The 16,382-nt window shown below is 35.2% G+C and overlaps 1 protein-coding gene across 18 annotated transcripts in view; it reads right to left on the bottom strand.

Annotated features, from left to right (window-relative positions):
• Positions 1-16,382, bottom strand: part of POSTN (periostin) — a 161,137-nt gene that overhangs the window by 4,513 nt on the left and 140,242 nt on the right. For 3 of the 18 annotated variants that reach the window (XM_085621742.1, XM_085621740.1, XM_085621739.1), the window contains 3 exons: positions 15,974-16,057; positions 12,924-13,001; positions 7,071-7,115 (listed from right to left, as the gene is read on the bottom strand). The exons of 3 other annotated variants lie outside the window; for them this stretch is intronic. In XM_085621742.1, coding sequence (XP_085477868.1) covers positions 7,071-7,115; positions 12,924-13,001; positions 15,974-16,057 — 207 coding nt within the window. The remainder of the gene's footprint in view (positions 1-7,070; positions 7,116-12,923; positions 13,002-15,973; positions 16,058-16,382) is intronic. 12 more of the 18 variants (XM_085621745.1, XM_085621748.1, XM_085621744.1 and 9 more) reach the window with 4 other exon arrangements.

Here is a 16,382-nt window from a genome sequence, read left to right on the forward strand (position 1 = left end):
TGAGCAACTCGTCATCAGGCCCTTAGACATATTGACCCAAGTTTATCAAGGCTTTGCGTGGCCCTTGTGCCAGGTGAGCGGATGCATAGACGAGGCAAAACTTAGGAGTGATTTATCAACCCACGCAAGGTCACCTTGCATGGCCCTGCATGGCTCAATAAATCTAGAGTAGCGCAAAGCGGCACAAATAGCGGCCTTGCATTACTCAGTGGGAGGGAGACGTTCCATGGGTGGAAGGTGGGTGTTTCCATGCATCCACCTATGGATTTTGGCACATTCTCAGATTTATCATTAATGGTATACCTGGAATGCCTCAACATGCTGTGCCTCCCCAGGTGAGGTGGAACGAGATAAAATATCTTTATTTACCCTCTTTTTTACCTCTTTCTATTGAATTCAGACAAAATATAGAGTCATAATATGGAATGACACTATTATCAAGTTTTTTAATATAATGTCAAAAATATCAAGATGCAGGAGTATCGTTGACAAAAATATCGATTTTTAAGGTGAGTAATATAATTTGCAATAACAATTGTAAAAAAACGTTGTGTTTTAAATAATATTGTAATTGTATACATTACATATTGTTAGTATAATTATTGTTAATGTTTTTAATATAGTTTGTAGTTTTAAGTTATTTATCATTTTTATTAAATTTCTTATAGCAATTTGTAGTGCTGGTTGTGAGCGTTCTAGGGGTATAGGGTGGGAAGTAAATTAAGTATAACTAATTAATAATTATTTTTCATTAATTATGAGCGAACTATTTAATTGATTATATAAATTGTGTAATTATTAGTTTTTTAAAGTCATGTTTTAGGTGTGGGTTATTGGGTTTGTAGGGACAAAGGGTGGGTAGTTAAGTGAGTAATAATAGATGAATTATTAATTAACTATTTGATAATTAAGTCTGTTATTTTTTTAAGTTGTAATTTAGGTGTGGGTTGTTGGGTTTGTAGGGTATAGGGTGGGTAGGTAATTAAGAAATAACTAATTCATTATTACTTAATTGATAATTAATTATGTAAGTTGTGTAATTATTATGTTTTGGTAGTTATATTTTATGTATGGGTTGTTGGGTTTGTAGGGGTATAAGGTAGGAATTTAATGAAGTAAATACATTAATTAAATGTAATTAAAATGTGTAATTTATTTATAAATATGTAAATTATTTAGTAAATATATTTTTTGTGTTATATATTAGGTGTGTGTTGTGATTTAAGGGGGATAGGGTGGGAAGATATTTAACCAATAATTAACAATTAATTGTTCATTTATTACAAATTATTTTATATAATACCTGATATGATAATTGTGTTACACATTTGTATTCTAATTATATTTTAAATTTAGGCTACTAGGTATGTGGGAGTATAGTGTGGTAATTTAATTAAATAATTAATGAGTGACATATTTTATTTAATAATAATTATTTAAAAAAAAAGTATAATTATGTACATTGTCTAAATAAATAATATATATATATATAACTTTTTTGTATTATTCATTTTTTTTTAGTTCATTCAATACATGTTTTAAAATATGGAATGTGTTTGAGGTGAATTACTCTCCCTACTGCTGCACTGACTGAAGTGTGAATAGTAAGGTTTACCCCTCCAGAATCCAACGCTTTCCCTACTGTTGCACAGGAGTGGGAATAATACATATTACCCCTTTGCAATTCGGCGCTTTTTGCCTACAGTTGCACATATTGGAGTTGGAATTGTAAATGTTACTCCTCCTGAGTCAAGTGCTTTCCCTACTGTTACACCAACTGGAGTTAGAATAGTAAATTTCACCCATCTGGAGTCCAAGATGTTCCCTATTGTTGCACCGATTTATGTGGGAATACTAAATTTTAGGCCTCCTGATCCAATGCTTTCCCTATTGTTGCACCGACTGGAGTGGGAATAGTACATTTTACCCCTCCTGAGTCCAAAGCTTTCCCTATTGCTGCAGTGACTGGAGTGCGTATAGTAAATGATCCCCTCCTGAGTCCTACGCTTTCCCTACTGTCACACCGACTGGAGTGTGAATAGTAAATTTTACTCCTTTGCAATCCAGCTCTTTCCTTACTGTTGCACATATTGGAGTTTGAATGGGTAATTTTACCCCTCCTGAGTCCAGTGCTTTTTCTACTATTGCAATGACTGGAGTGGGAATAGTACATTTTACACTTCCTGAGTCCAATGCTTTCCCTGTTGTCGCACCGTCTGGAGTGGGAATATTATATTTTACCCCTCTTTAGGCTAACGCTTTCCCTACTGTTGCACCGACGGAAGTAGGAATAGTACATGTTACCTCTCCGAAGTTCAACGCTTCTCCTACTTTTGCACAGACGGGGATGGGAATAGTAGTTTTTACCCCTCCTCTGTCCAATGCTTTCCCTACTGTTGCATCCACTACAGGGGGAATAGTATAGTTATTATTTCTAAAATGTAATCATTTTGTTAGTATAGTTCAATGTGTATTAATATTTGTTTGTGTATGTAATTTTATATTTTTTCCTTTTGTTTACTTTTTATGTATAATTAAATTGTAATGTTTTTAAAGTATTTTCAACTTTATTTGTTATAGCTTTTATGTTTTATTTGTATTTGTATGTTTAAACATACATATATACATTAATACATTTTGAAAACATTATAATATAAATGATAATGAATATTTCTAATTTTAGTTTTCATTGATATGTATGCATATCAATATATACATATATATTTTGAAATAATATGTAAATATGTTAAATTAACATTCTATTAATGTTACAAGTTAAAATATTCACTATTTACTACTTTAAAAATACATATATATAATTACATTTTGTATATATTTTTCCGATATTAGTGTATAACGATATTTTTTTCAATAGTTTTGTACTTACCATTATATGTATAAAAAATTAGTATTTTGTGATCGATATTTTTGACACAATATTTTGGTATCACAAAATTCATGGTTTCGATATATTGTCAGTGAACCCTTTCTACGTGTGCTACCTTATACAGCACACATAGAAAGAGGAAAATGCCTCTCAGGATTGTTTTTGTGCAGGAAGGTGTCCCATAATCCTGCCTAGAATGCAGGCACCCTTGCAATGAGATGCAAAGGTGCCTGCATTGGTGCTAGGCAGCCAAAACTGTTCCAGCGCTAGGAGAGGACAGGAATGGTAAATATAGCACATTCCTGCCCTTTCACGCAGCAAGGTGGCATGCGTTTCACTGCATGAAAGAATGATAATTCTATCCCACAGTGTAGTAAAGTGATGCAATTATATTATGCATTTGAAGGAAGGGGCTAACTTTGTCCTTGTATAGAGACAATGTTCCCAATGGAAACAGTTTAAAGGGATTGTCAATATGAACTGGTATTGCATATTAAAATGACAGATTATTGTACTGTAAAAAACTGAGACGAGACAGACTGCATAAAGATAAAAATGCCTATTTATTTGCTAGATGGCTGTTATGTTTAGAACAACAATGTTGTAGAATCAGGATTATACTACAAAAACTACATAAGAATGGTGACTTGTAGTGATCAACACAAAACAAGAGTGTGGACAGTGCATACAACTTTATAGTAAAAATCTCAATAATTTTGTGGAAAATATACAACAGTCAAGTAAACCATATTAATAAAAACGCAATCTCTAATGTCTGTTTGCTATTCGAAGTTTCAACACTATGGGGCCTATTAGGATGGCGGGCAGTTGGCCCCCGCCGGGCTGGCGGTAACAACTGCCGGCCAGATGGGGGCGATCCGCCAGCCATCCACACCAGAAAGACCCCCCGCCATATTAGGATGGCTGGCGGGTCAGCGGCGGATGGAAAGACCGTCCGCCACTTTTCCGCCAGTCGACTCATCGACCGGGCTGAAAACATGTATAATATGGTGGCGGTGTCTGCAAGACACCGCCATCCATATTAGGATATTGGTGGAGATCAGCCTTTCCGCCATGGTAAGGCATGCGGTCTTTGCTTTTGGGGCCCATTGAGGGACCCCAGGGTGTTGGGGGGATAGGGTGCACATGGGGTGTACCTATGGCACCCCCCTGCATTTGTATGCACAAGGGGCCAGGCACCACGCCTGTAATGGTTTGCATGCAAATGCACGACATGCATTTCTGGCATTGTGGCGGGTGCTGCTGACAGCACCGCCTGCTTCAATGTTAGAAAAGCAGTATGCACCCGCCAGTGTGGCGAGCGCATCCTAATGTACATGGCGGGACTGCCGCAATATGGGCGGTTGGTCCGGTGACCAGATGCAGTGAGTCCGCCCGCTATCGTGATAGGCCCCTATATGTCAGAAGCGCAGAGCAACATTCATAATTTGCCATTGGAATGTACGTGACTCAAGTTTGGCATAAGCATACCAGTTTAAAATCAATGATTAGTGATGTCATGGACCTTGATTTATAAAGTTAGAAAATTTGTGTGAACAATTCATCTGTCATGCTTGACTTTCAAAAGCAACCATTGTCTCTATCATCATCCTTTGACTGTCCTCACACAGCTGATATCAACATAGACATCAAAACTAAGGTTATCATTGATGATGGAAAGGTTTCTTTGCTTGCAGAACACTCATGCGTGATTGACTGGCCTCAACTTGGATCAGTTTAGGTTTCTCAACCTGGTTTTCTCATTTCTTTTTAGTAATAGAGGAAGCATAATTATATGTTTGCCATTTCATCTCACTGACTTACAGCTATCTAGACATGCTATGTGTCTTTAGTTTAGAATTCTTGTATATTTCTATTCAATTGCTGCTGTTGAATATTAAGGAAAAAATGATAAACGATCTTCTTTATCATCGCTTGTTAGGATGATAAAATTCTCAGAATTATCTCCAAAAATTCAGCTTCTGTGGTTTTAACTATGCTCTAAAGAAATTGGAGCAATGCCAATAAATCACATCTAAAATAGAGTATGATATAAGTGCAGAGTCAATAAACACTGTCTGTAATGTTTAAGTCGATGGACTTGCTATTGCTTGTTGGCTACAACATCAAGTAAAAATTAGTTAATGGAAAAAAAAGTCTAAATTAGCATTTTAGGCTGCAAGGTTACATAGAGAACATACATTTGCAAATCCCTATGTACCTAATGTATCATATGTTAACATTAAAATTTGGAATATAAATTGAGATAGAAAAATCATCTGTAGTTAGTAGAATTCTAAGCCTACATTACCATCAAACCAAGGTCATTTACATAGATTCTTATTCAGCTGTCCTTCTGTTTATGTAAGATTTGTGTGGGCTATCTGTGCAATTATCCACATTCTCATGTGTTATATAATAGATAAATAAGTTGTGAAAAAATCTATTATTTGTCAATATGTAGTGTATATGGAAATGTCCAGCTATGTGAGGAAAGTAAAAGGGTGACACTCGAGCATATGCTGTGTGTATGCAAATGTCCAGATTGCAATAACTAGCAAAGAATCAAGTTGATCAGAATGTAACCACAACAATAGCAATAAATGGTATAGTATAACTGGGTCATTTGCATACATGGTTTATGCCATACAACCTCATTACGAGTAGCATAATCCAGAATACGTAATATTTTTGGCCCGATAAATGTTGATAGCCCCAAGATCAGAATTTAATGGGGCCAGTAAGTAACTCCTTTCGCAGGTTTTTCTAATCCTCACGGGGGTTAAAATGCGAATGTTTGTGCAGCACCATTAAAGTCCCATATCCCAGGACTGTGACTTGAAAAAGCGAAAGGTTTGTTTTTTATCTATTACATTGCAGGTGATGCGACCTGGTGAAATTTAACTCCGGGCATTGGAAAAGATGGACAAACTCAAACTTGGGGTCCCTGCACAAACTGATGTTTTTGCAGAGGTCACAATTTACCAGGACACTCATAATGAGAGCATCTGTGATTTTTCTTGTGCATTTGTTTTTTTGTGTTTTGTTTAAGGTATTTAAACAAAGAGGTTACATTTGTGCAGCGAAGTAAAACCACATCGAAGAGGCTTCCTGACTACTAACAGTCTTGCTTCCTTGTACAAAGATATTGTAATGGGCAATCTTTGTTTGATTGATGCCAACATTGCTGTACCTCAGTAATAATATGTAATTTGACCTTTGGATTTTAATAAGCAATGTGTGGATGTCTGTTTATTAGTACAGTTGCTGTAAATAACGTATTACTAGGCAGACCTTCAAGGATTTAGTGATTTAGTGATTTTAAAAAACTCGCTATATTGGCAGTTTTGTGAAAAACCTGTGACATTTTACAGAAGTGCCCTCAAAATTCAAAGAATGCGACCCCTCTTTGTATTGGCATTGACAGCTAAGCCAAATAAAAGGAGGGAGTCAGTGGACAGCTGAGTTGGTTCTTTACTCACCTGCCTGTTGCTCTATCACATTCACCTGCCTGTGGGCCAATGGAATAAGCCTCCTACAAAGAAGAGAAGACAGTAGAAGACCAGAAGATGACAGCAAACAGAAGGGAAGAAGGAAGATATAAGAAAGAAGGGAAGAAAGAAGACAGAAGAAGAAAAAGAGAACACTGCTGCTGCTTGGACTGAGACACCAAAGAGCAGGTAAGTTTGTGTCGGCCTGGCAAGATGCAGTTTCTGTGCTCCCCTCCCCGAGCACTCTCGCCATCCATGGGCTGAAAGCGGATGGTATGACTGCTAAAGGTTTACGGGAGAGGTGAGGAGCACTGTGCTGTGGGCCCTGGGAGAAACACATGTTTTTGTTTTCAAAGAAAAAAGAGTTTGGGCCCTCCTCCTGTGGGTAGGTGGCGGAAACTGCTGGTGTCAATATTTGAAAAAAAGAAAGAAAAATTATTTACTGCTGAAATGCTGCTAAATATTTATTTTTCTGCCTCTAAACTTCTGTTTTGATCTGCTAAATTTGTGATTAGATCACAATTCTTTTATCTGGCATGTTATAAAGTGACATATGGCATATTGTGTGTGTATCATATAAATGGCATTGGACTATATATTTATGCATGTGTGTTTGTGAGTACACACACATATAAATATATATATGCATATATGTAGCATAGATACATATATGCATTTAAAGTATCCTATACCTGGTATCCGTCTGACGTTGGGTTGTACTCTCCTTGTTTGTGGATCTAAAACAATAAAACAGGAATTATTAGTAGCTGTTAAATTTGTATTTTCTTTGTAAGCTGGATGGACCTGTCCTCCTTATTTGAGGGATGCTAAGATAGGAGTGCATCTTTCAAAACATTTTAAAAATACATGCGTTCTGACCAACATTAATAGAACACTTACATTTTTTGTACTGTTTGAGAAAGGCAGTATGTACCCTAGTGCTCATTTGATATGTCACAAACCCAAATAATTGAACATAACCACATGCATTTGAGATTCACTTTCATTTTTAGATGAAGTATATACTTGAAATAGACAACAGCTTGTTGTGTCAAAGAACAGTGGTTGCCTGTTAACTCATCATTGTAATGAATAAAGTCAAGTGCACATGGTGTGCCTGACATCCTGCCTAATTCCGGTATGGGTTTCAGAATGTACATAAAGAAGAAACGTGTTGCAATACATGGGGTTATAAATAAACCTGGGTAAAAATGTTGTTACACCTGCGTAATCTTGCGTAAATTTCAGCACTTCATGTTAGTTTGTTAAACAAAATTCCCAAAATTACGTCCTTTTCTGGCATAATTTCAAGTTTGTTCTGGTAAAAATCCTATCATGGGAGCATAGAAACAATGTGAACAAACAGAACACTAACATACGTTGTTCAAAGCACATTCCCTAATTGAGCTTTCTTTGGAGTCAAATGCATCCTGACATTCAAAATTGATGAAATTAATGTTGTTCTCTAAAATAGATCTAAATGTCATATTAACATTTCATGTTATTTTGCACAATTTTAAATTTTCTTTCTGAAATTTCATGCAATTATGCAAAAGAAAAAGATGCCAATTTTACACACCCCTCACTAAATAATGATTGCAACCTCTCTTTATCTTTCCACTGATCATGTTAATTGGTATGGGGGAATTAGTTTAAGAATTTGAATTTTAAAAGTACTGTGGGAAAAAATGTGTCATTGGGCATTGCAAAAAACTATTTGCAGAATTGAAGACTGAAAAGCATAGCAAATGTGTTTCATTTACTAATCCTAATACTTTATGAAAGGAAGGAGGAATGACAGTAGTGGCCCAACCCTGACTGCTTTCTCCTAAGTATCTGTTTTATGAACAGACTGGCAATCAGGACATGATTATCCTTTGCGGTATTAACATGAGTTCATAAGAACCTGATTTCTCACACACAGGTTTTAAAAAATATGAGGGAAACCCTCACCCACCACCCTAGGTGGCATGCTTCATCATTGGGTGTGCCACATTCATCCTGAATTCATATAGGGATGAATGGAAGCCCTGTTTTCTGAAAATGGATGAACGTGGCAAACCCAGTGATTAAGCATGATGACTAGATGAGGAGGTAAGGTCTTGTCTCCTATTTTACTAATCCTAAAAGTCTTACTATAGATAGACTCCTTGTATAATCAATACAAAGAAAGAGTGTCATTGAATCATGAAATAAAAGTCCTACTTTATGCATGTGACTATAGAAAAATGTAGATGATAATGTTGACTCTGATGGTATTGACTTTGATCGCAAGAATTCTATTTTATTCAGTTTATGTTAGATAACATTAAATAAGTACAGGTTTAACAAACTATTTGAATGTCAAACATTGGATAGGCAAGTCAATATCTCCCTTCAAACAAGCCCATTAATTTAAATATTAGGTCCGAAGCTAGTATTAGAAAGATGGGGTAAACATGAGTTTACTTGCTTGCAGAGAGGTGGCAATAAAGTATATTACATAATTCTTTGATCAACCAAAATGATTATTATTGCAGTGAATAAAATCTTAAACATCATATCAGCATAGCTAATGGCGTACAAATAGATGTTCTCGCAGCATAGAGGGCCTCTTGTGCAATGCAGATATTAAGCCCAGTTCCCCAAGCTTCTTCCACTCTAATTTAGATCCACAACTGAATATGTTTCAAACCATTCATTCAAATGTATAGCTTGATTCAGAATAACAAACTTTGCATATATTTACATGGAATGATGTTACTAATTAGTGCATGTTTTCAATAAATGAAAAGATACTTTTGCAGTAATAAATGGATACAAGGGTATGAATGACATCAAGAGTATATTGGTCCTAACTTGCATAGTTTTGTATTATTTGTTTACAAAAACAAAATGGAGATCAAATACATTTAGGTTACTTTAACCTCAATGCTATATTGGTCCACTTTTCTCTGAGACGGTGCTGTTTATTTTCAGCAGCAAAAATCTATTTTGTGTGTTATCAACATTTGCTAAAGAACGAACAGTGAATATTTCCTCTGCCAAACAGCACTGACTACTGCACCACGAGACATGCCGTTGCAATATTTAATATGATTCTACAGATGAATGAACCAAGCATATAAGGAGCTGACTATTTGTGAAAATATAAAGAAGACTAGCATTTTGGCACAGTGGTGTGAGGGGAAAAGGTTTTCTATGTGAAGAAAAAAGAAAATAACAATATCTGTCTATTTCCATTTCTATATTCAGACTTACATTGCAGATTTCATTTAGTGCAGAGATTCCAATACTTAAAGAGTTACTGAAAATAAACTTAATCTAGTAAAGATATGGATGTATAAATGGGAAGGCATCAAAATAAACACTGACCCTTAATGGGAACCATTTTGTTAATATAGTTTTTGCAAATTATCTGAGCTAAGTTGATCAACAGTAGGGGCTAAAGGTTAGGGATTTAAAGTAATTAGTCATTAACAATGCCATCACAGATTTCCTGAGAAAGGTGGATGATACTATATGCTACACGCAGAGAGTCCTGAAGATCTCTAATATCAAGAGAAATGTAAAGGACTTCAATTTGGATTGACCTTTGTGTAAAGCTGTACGAATCCATTTTATAAAAAGTGAAGGGTCTTATTTAATACAGGCATGTGGTTCATGCATTGCTATTCCATAAAACCTTTCTAAGGAAAGTCTTCTGAGGAGAATACAGAAGATATCAGTGCACACTGATTGCAGATGGACAAGACGTCTACAATATCCCTAACCTTGAAAATATACATTCCACAAATAGGGAACTTGCCTAGTCTTTGAACCAAATCTGGCTTGCACACATAAATTATACATTCTAGTATGTTCAAAATACAAATGGTTCATAAAGAACAAATGGCCCAAGGCATAATTGAATAAATGTGCAGTACTGTTGCACAACATGTGCTATGTAGATAGTAGTTGGTTCCAAAAATATGTTAGGAACAGTTAATTCATGAGATTTAAATGTGCCAAATGCTGTTGACGAGGAAGAAAAAAAGACAATGGCGTTATCCAGTTTTTGGAACCTACACTCCATTTTTGATTAATAGTTACAAATTGGAAATTCCATTTAAATTGAGCTGTTTTGTATCCAGAGTGTTTTCTGCAACTGTCATGTTGTATAGCAAGATCCTATTCCATTGAAACTCAAAGAACAATAAAGCATTCTGAATATTTCTTATGACAACACATAGTTAGAAATTGTGTCACTTTTTAATTTGCAATAGTTTTAATGTGCTAAAGGCATTGTGTAAATCTTTCCCATAACACACAGATAAATATGTGGAAATCAGCCGAAGGACACATTTTGCACAGATGTTCTACCACCGTAGAACTTTATGCGCACCTTTTCAGTGATTTACAGGAGGTTTGTATTTTATATAAGACACACATTTCATATCCATGCACTACTATGCCCTTGTATTTGTCTATTCAATATATGGGTGTGCCATTTGTATTTGAAATAGCCTACTAAGGGTTTTGTTTGTTATTGGTAAATCAAAAATATATTTTTTAAACATATCTTTCTATTTGTATGATTTAATATGCCTAAAAAAATATTTGAAAAAAGGCCAAGAATTCACAAATGATCCCCAAATAAAATGTATTAACTCTTATGTCAAGCATGTGCTTGGGGCAATTTGAACATTAGTAAGAGACCCTCTTGGCTCATACTTATGTTCCCTGTTCCCCAGCTATCTAGCAAGGTATACACAAGCAAACGCATACATTAACGTTTTTCTTAGATTATATGTTGCTCTATAGACCTCATTGTGCTTAGCTTAACATCTAAAATCTATTGCCATTTAACAGACAGTAAAAAATATTAATATGCTTTTGGAATTAGTGTTGCAAAATATATTTATCCTCTGCATGGTTTTTTGGGAGTGCATGTATGTTTTTGAGGGTATTTGTAAAAGGTCAACCTACCCCTAGGGTAGTCAAGCACAGCATGTTGTAATAGAACATGTAGCTAATATGGGAGGATGCAAAGACATGCAATCAAGTTGAAAATGTGTACTGAGCACAATATGTGTGCACAAATGCAGAAGGAATAAAAATCATAGCATCACACTGATATGAGAAGGAGTAGGAAGAGATAAACTCTTGGATGGTTGAAACATTGAGAAGAGGTGGGTTTTAACATTTTATTTTGTTGAAAGGTGTATTATGACTCAAACGTACAGCAGAAAAATATGATTGAGGGTAGACTAGTGGAATTAAAGTGATGTAAATTTGAATAGATCAACTTCTTTCAATGTCTTACCTGCCTCATTTGAATAATAGAAGATGGCTATAAATGTCAAATAGACCTGGGAAATTATAGTGGATGGTATTGTATAGTTGTGATGAACTACTTAGGAAATATATATGTGCCTTTACATCAAACACAAAGACATGAATACATAAACATTACTGCAAAACAAAATTAATACATTACATAGAAAAAGGATGACATTTATAATTTGGTTCCCCACTGTATATCACTAAAAGCTGCCCTCCTTATGTCCCTTCCCAGTTCAACTTTCGTAGTGTAGGTAAACTACTGTGTTATCAGAGAACATTACTCTTCTATTTAAAGCAGGCAGCAGACATTAGATGTAAATATTTTCTAAACCAATGAAACTCTTGATGCTCAAGCGCTTAAGTGCCATACTTTTCTCACCAGATGAATAAAAGCATTTTATAGATACTGAGATTGCCTCATTTGGATCCTTTGAACTTCATAGAATAAACAAACACATAGTTTCTATGTAGTGCAAGATAACCTTTCCTTGTAACGCATAAATTAATAGTGACACTCACTGTGATCATTAACTCACATTTTTAAACATAGTTGTAAAATGAGGTGCTCTCAATGAACTGCAATACATTTGCTTACTGTACTATATTAAAATTCTATTATCACAATGAAAAACAAAACACGTAAACAGTTTAAAAATTGATTGTCAATAGATGGTTATATATATAGGTTATTTATTTAGAATGTTAGCATTTTTTTTAATTCAGCTCAAATATTTTTCTTTAACTTTGTAGAGAAGTTTGTTAAATTGCTCAACATAAGTTAACTGAAAAGAAAGACAATTGTTCAACATGCCTTATTCGTTAAATTATGTTGGGTGGAATGAATATTCATTTCTTGAGCATTGCAACTTTCTTATTCATAATCTGTTTCAGTCAACCTGATGCTTTGGAGGAAGTCACTAATTACGAAATCCTTTTTGAACATGCATAATTTATCTGAATCTGAAATAAATATTCATTGCACTCCATTTCTGTTAAGGTGCTTCATTTTAAAGACTGAAATGCAACCCTTGATAATTATCTGCAATAAATTGTTTTTAATAAATTTAAATGTTTATAATCATTTTGGATAGTATTTTCTATACAATGATAGATAGATTTGTTATTTGCAATAATTTTTAAGTTCAGCCTTTAAAACAGAAAGCAGCCATCTTAATATTATGTTCCCACCACCAATGCCTGTTACGGTTCCAGAGGTTAGTTGTTCCAGCACAATCACTGACCTCCCTGGAGAAGCTTTTTGAGTTCTTCTTCATCAAGTGAATGAATATCACCTTCAAATTTGGTGATCTTCGTGACTTCTGATAGGATACATGTACATGACATCAATTTTCTTTACAATAAAGCAATGAACACAAACAATAGACATACATTTATGATGAGTTGCATATTGTGATGCAACTTCACTTTCACTAGGGTGCCTGATGTACAATTTAACCCCAAAAACTTGTTTTGAACAAATTCTATGCTCTCTTACAACTTTATTCATAGTCGAGTGATTAGATCTATTGAAGATCATAAATCGTCTTGATAAGAGGAATGGAATTGAAATTCTGACCTATAATGAGGCAAATACTGTTCTAAATCTCAATTCTATATTTTACTATAACAATATATTATACAAATAATATATAATTAATGGATTTTCTGTATACTTAGCACTGTATTTGTACATATTTCAATTTAAAAAGGAATGTGATCAATGCTTGTGTCAATGTGTACAAATGTAATGTCTTAGGTAACTGATTATTTTTGAAGCATTACTTAAGTGGATTACATTAGATGGACATATTTCAATTCCTATTTAAATAAGTGAATAAAGGTCAACCAGAAGAGTTACAATATCACCACCAACTATACTGAAATCTTCACCTAAAGAATATCTAGAAATCAACATAGTTATCTTTTAATATGAAGTATACCAACATACTTCATATTAAAAGATAACTATGTTGATTTCTAGATACCAATATTTTATGCACACGTGTAATTAGTTTACTTAATCAATATTCACTCAGCTGTGTTACACCAGCTCTTTTTGATGCATATATATTTACACCCTTGTTTCATGCTTAAAAGCTTAGCATCTTTTGGTTGGGTCATTCTTTCCAGGCCTGCGGAGTCGATTTTCTAGCATAGTGTTGTCCCCATTATTCTTATTGAGAGAGTAACATGAGATAATGAAGGTATTGTTGTTGATCCCATTACTCTTCCAACATATGTGTGAGCCCGATGGCTAGCCTAGTGCAGGCCATGACCTGCAATTCTTTTTATTGATGCATGATGCATAGATGTTCCTCTTAATTGACTCCTCAAGCACTTCTGCCCCTGATACATCATTAGGTCATCTTGATACTTTTTCTGATTAGCTGCTACAAAACCTTTTAAAGCCTGATGGAGGAATTCGTCCATGATATTAAATTGATCTGTACCTCTAATTTCTTTCCTAAAAAGCTGGCACCATACCTGGCTCCCACTACCATGGTGAAGAATCTAGGCATTCTAAAGAGGAAAAACTGTCTTTGCCAAACAAATTGTGGGGGAGGTAACTCTAAAATCCTGTCAATAATAGCTTCATTTCTTTGGGTGAGTTCTCTCCATTTTAAGGTGAGAGTTTTCCTCTCCTTAACTGCTGCCTGGTGGCAGGCATGACCATGGGCACCAGTGCATATTGTCTCAATTGAATGTATCTTTTGAGTGCTGCTGGCGGCATTGACACTAACCTTGAGCAATATTGACATAATTTAACTGGCCTGGTCCAACATAATTGGTTTCCTGTGCACTAGCACTTCATTCTGAAAGATCTGTGCATGGTGTTCAGGACCTGATAAGTAATTGGTCTTGAACTTCTAGCAAATAAGTTCTAGAACTGAGGTGCATCCTCACACTTTTGGGCTGCCAGTAATTTTCTGGGTCAAGTTCACCCATTTTGCAAAGTTCAAAGTGGGAACATACAATTGGAGACTAGGGCACCAAGCACTGGTAAATTGAGTGCTATTTTTGTCACAGCAAAGGCAACAAACTGGCCATCCAGGAAAAATGAATATATATGGTTGTTTGCAGGTTAGCCCGGTTTGATGTCTGCAATTGAAACAAGTAACTCTATTTTTATGCTGCACCATACAAATGTTCCATAAAAAAATAAACAATCCTGGCTTCTCTTACTTGATTTGAAGGTGCTAAAGAAGAAAATTGTGATATTCATCCATGTTTCAAATGGAGTTATCTGTATTGTTAAACCACAGCATGGTTTACCATGCTAATGCATGTTGCTTTTTAGTGTCTCCTTGACATTGGTCGACAGATTGTGGCAAGTCATATCTTGAGCAGCACAAACAAAATATGTTACAATTTAGTGTTATAGCTTTAGGTAGTTAAAAAACATGGGCTACAATTATGATTTTTTTTTAAATAAAGATTAGGATCACAGTAAACAGGTCTGCACACATATCATGTCCTTTACATGTAAAATGTAACAGTGTTATTTCTGCACCCTCTGAGAGATCAGAGAATGCTGACCTTTCTTGAAGTTCACATTAAGCACCAAGCTACATGAGTACTCTCCAGCTTCCATCTCAGTCAGACTAGGCATTTTGGAAGATTGGTTTTGCTAAAGTAATCATGATCAATGTCTAGTTGCCTTTTGTTTCATCCAGAATATACTGAATATCCAGTGAACATCAAAAAAGTCAATTTCCTAATGCTGTAATTTATCATTTCATACAATGATTCCCTGAAATTAGAAGAAAAGGTGCTGCAACCATAGCAATGGGTTGGATTATTAAAGATCATCCTTTACTACAACCTTTTTTTTGCTGGATTAACTTCCTCATTCCCACCACCTAAACATAGCTGCCAAGTTTCACAGGTTCATGTGTGATGTGCTGGTCTAGTCCTAGCGTTTTACTTTCATTGAATTCTGGGAGTTGTAGTCCAGTTTTATAATGGAATAAACAAGACAATAAGTCCCAGAATTAGGAGAACCCCCAGACTTGAACACCACATCACACCTGGGTAACTTGACAGGGCTGCCTAAAGTTCAAATTGTTGTGTGTCAGCTTTAAGTACTGTCTTTGTCTATTTGTATATTTTTTGTGCCTGTGAGATGTGCATGGAAATAAAAAGAGCTATATGTATAACATCTGGACAGATGACAAAGGCATAGCACTTCAGAAAATACTTCTGAAGCCAAGACCTCTGAGAAATGTTGCATTATCAACAGGACCCCCTGCAACCTGCCTCTGTTGCTGACATCTTCTGTCATCATACCAACCTGATTCAAGCAATTTCTTTAGACTAGCTTCATCAAATTCTGATCCATCACCTGTGGACACTCTGGTGATTGTAAATTCAGGACCTACATTAAATTTATAAAAGTTAGGACAAATTTGAAGAAAAGACTTCTAGGCCTGTGCTGAATTCAATTTAGAGTTTAAGACATGTACATTTTTCTGTACCAAACACAACAATTCATAGCTCTAAGATTTGTATTCCACAACCATGTGCAAATGAAATTAATATTACAAATCATTGCTGCAATTCTTGATACAATATAATTATGGTAAGTGTTGGTCTTGCAAAGTCTGGCTTTACACTTTTTGTGAAAAAATCATCTTTTTAATGGGAGGATAATTTGACTGAGGGTCTGACATCAGGCCATCGATCAAAGTACCCCAAAGCAT

The sequence above is a fragment of the Triturus cristatus genome, chromosome 8, assembly GCF_964204655.1.
Source record: "Triturus cristatus chromosome 8, aTriCri1.1, whole genome shotgun sequence".
Classification (NCBI taxonomy): Eukaryota; Metazoa; Chordata; class Amphibia; order Caudata; family Salamandridae; genus Triturus; species Triturus cristatus.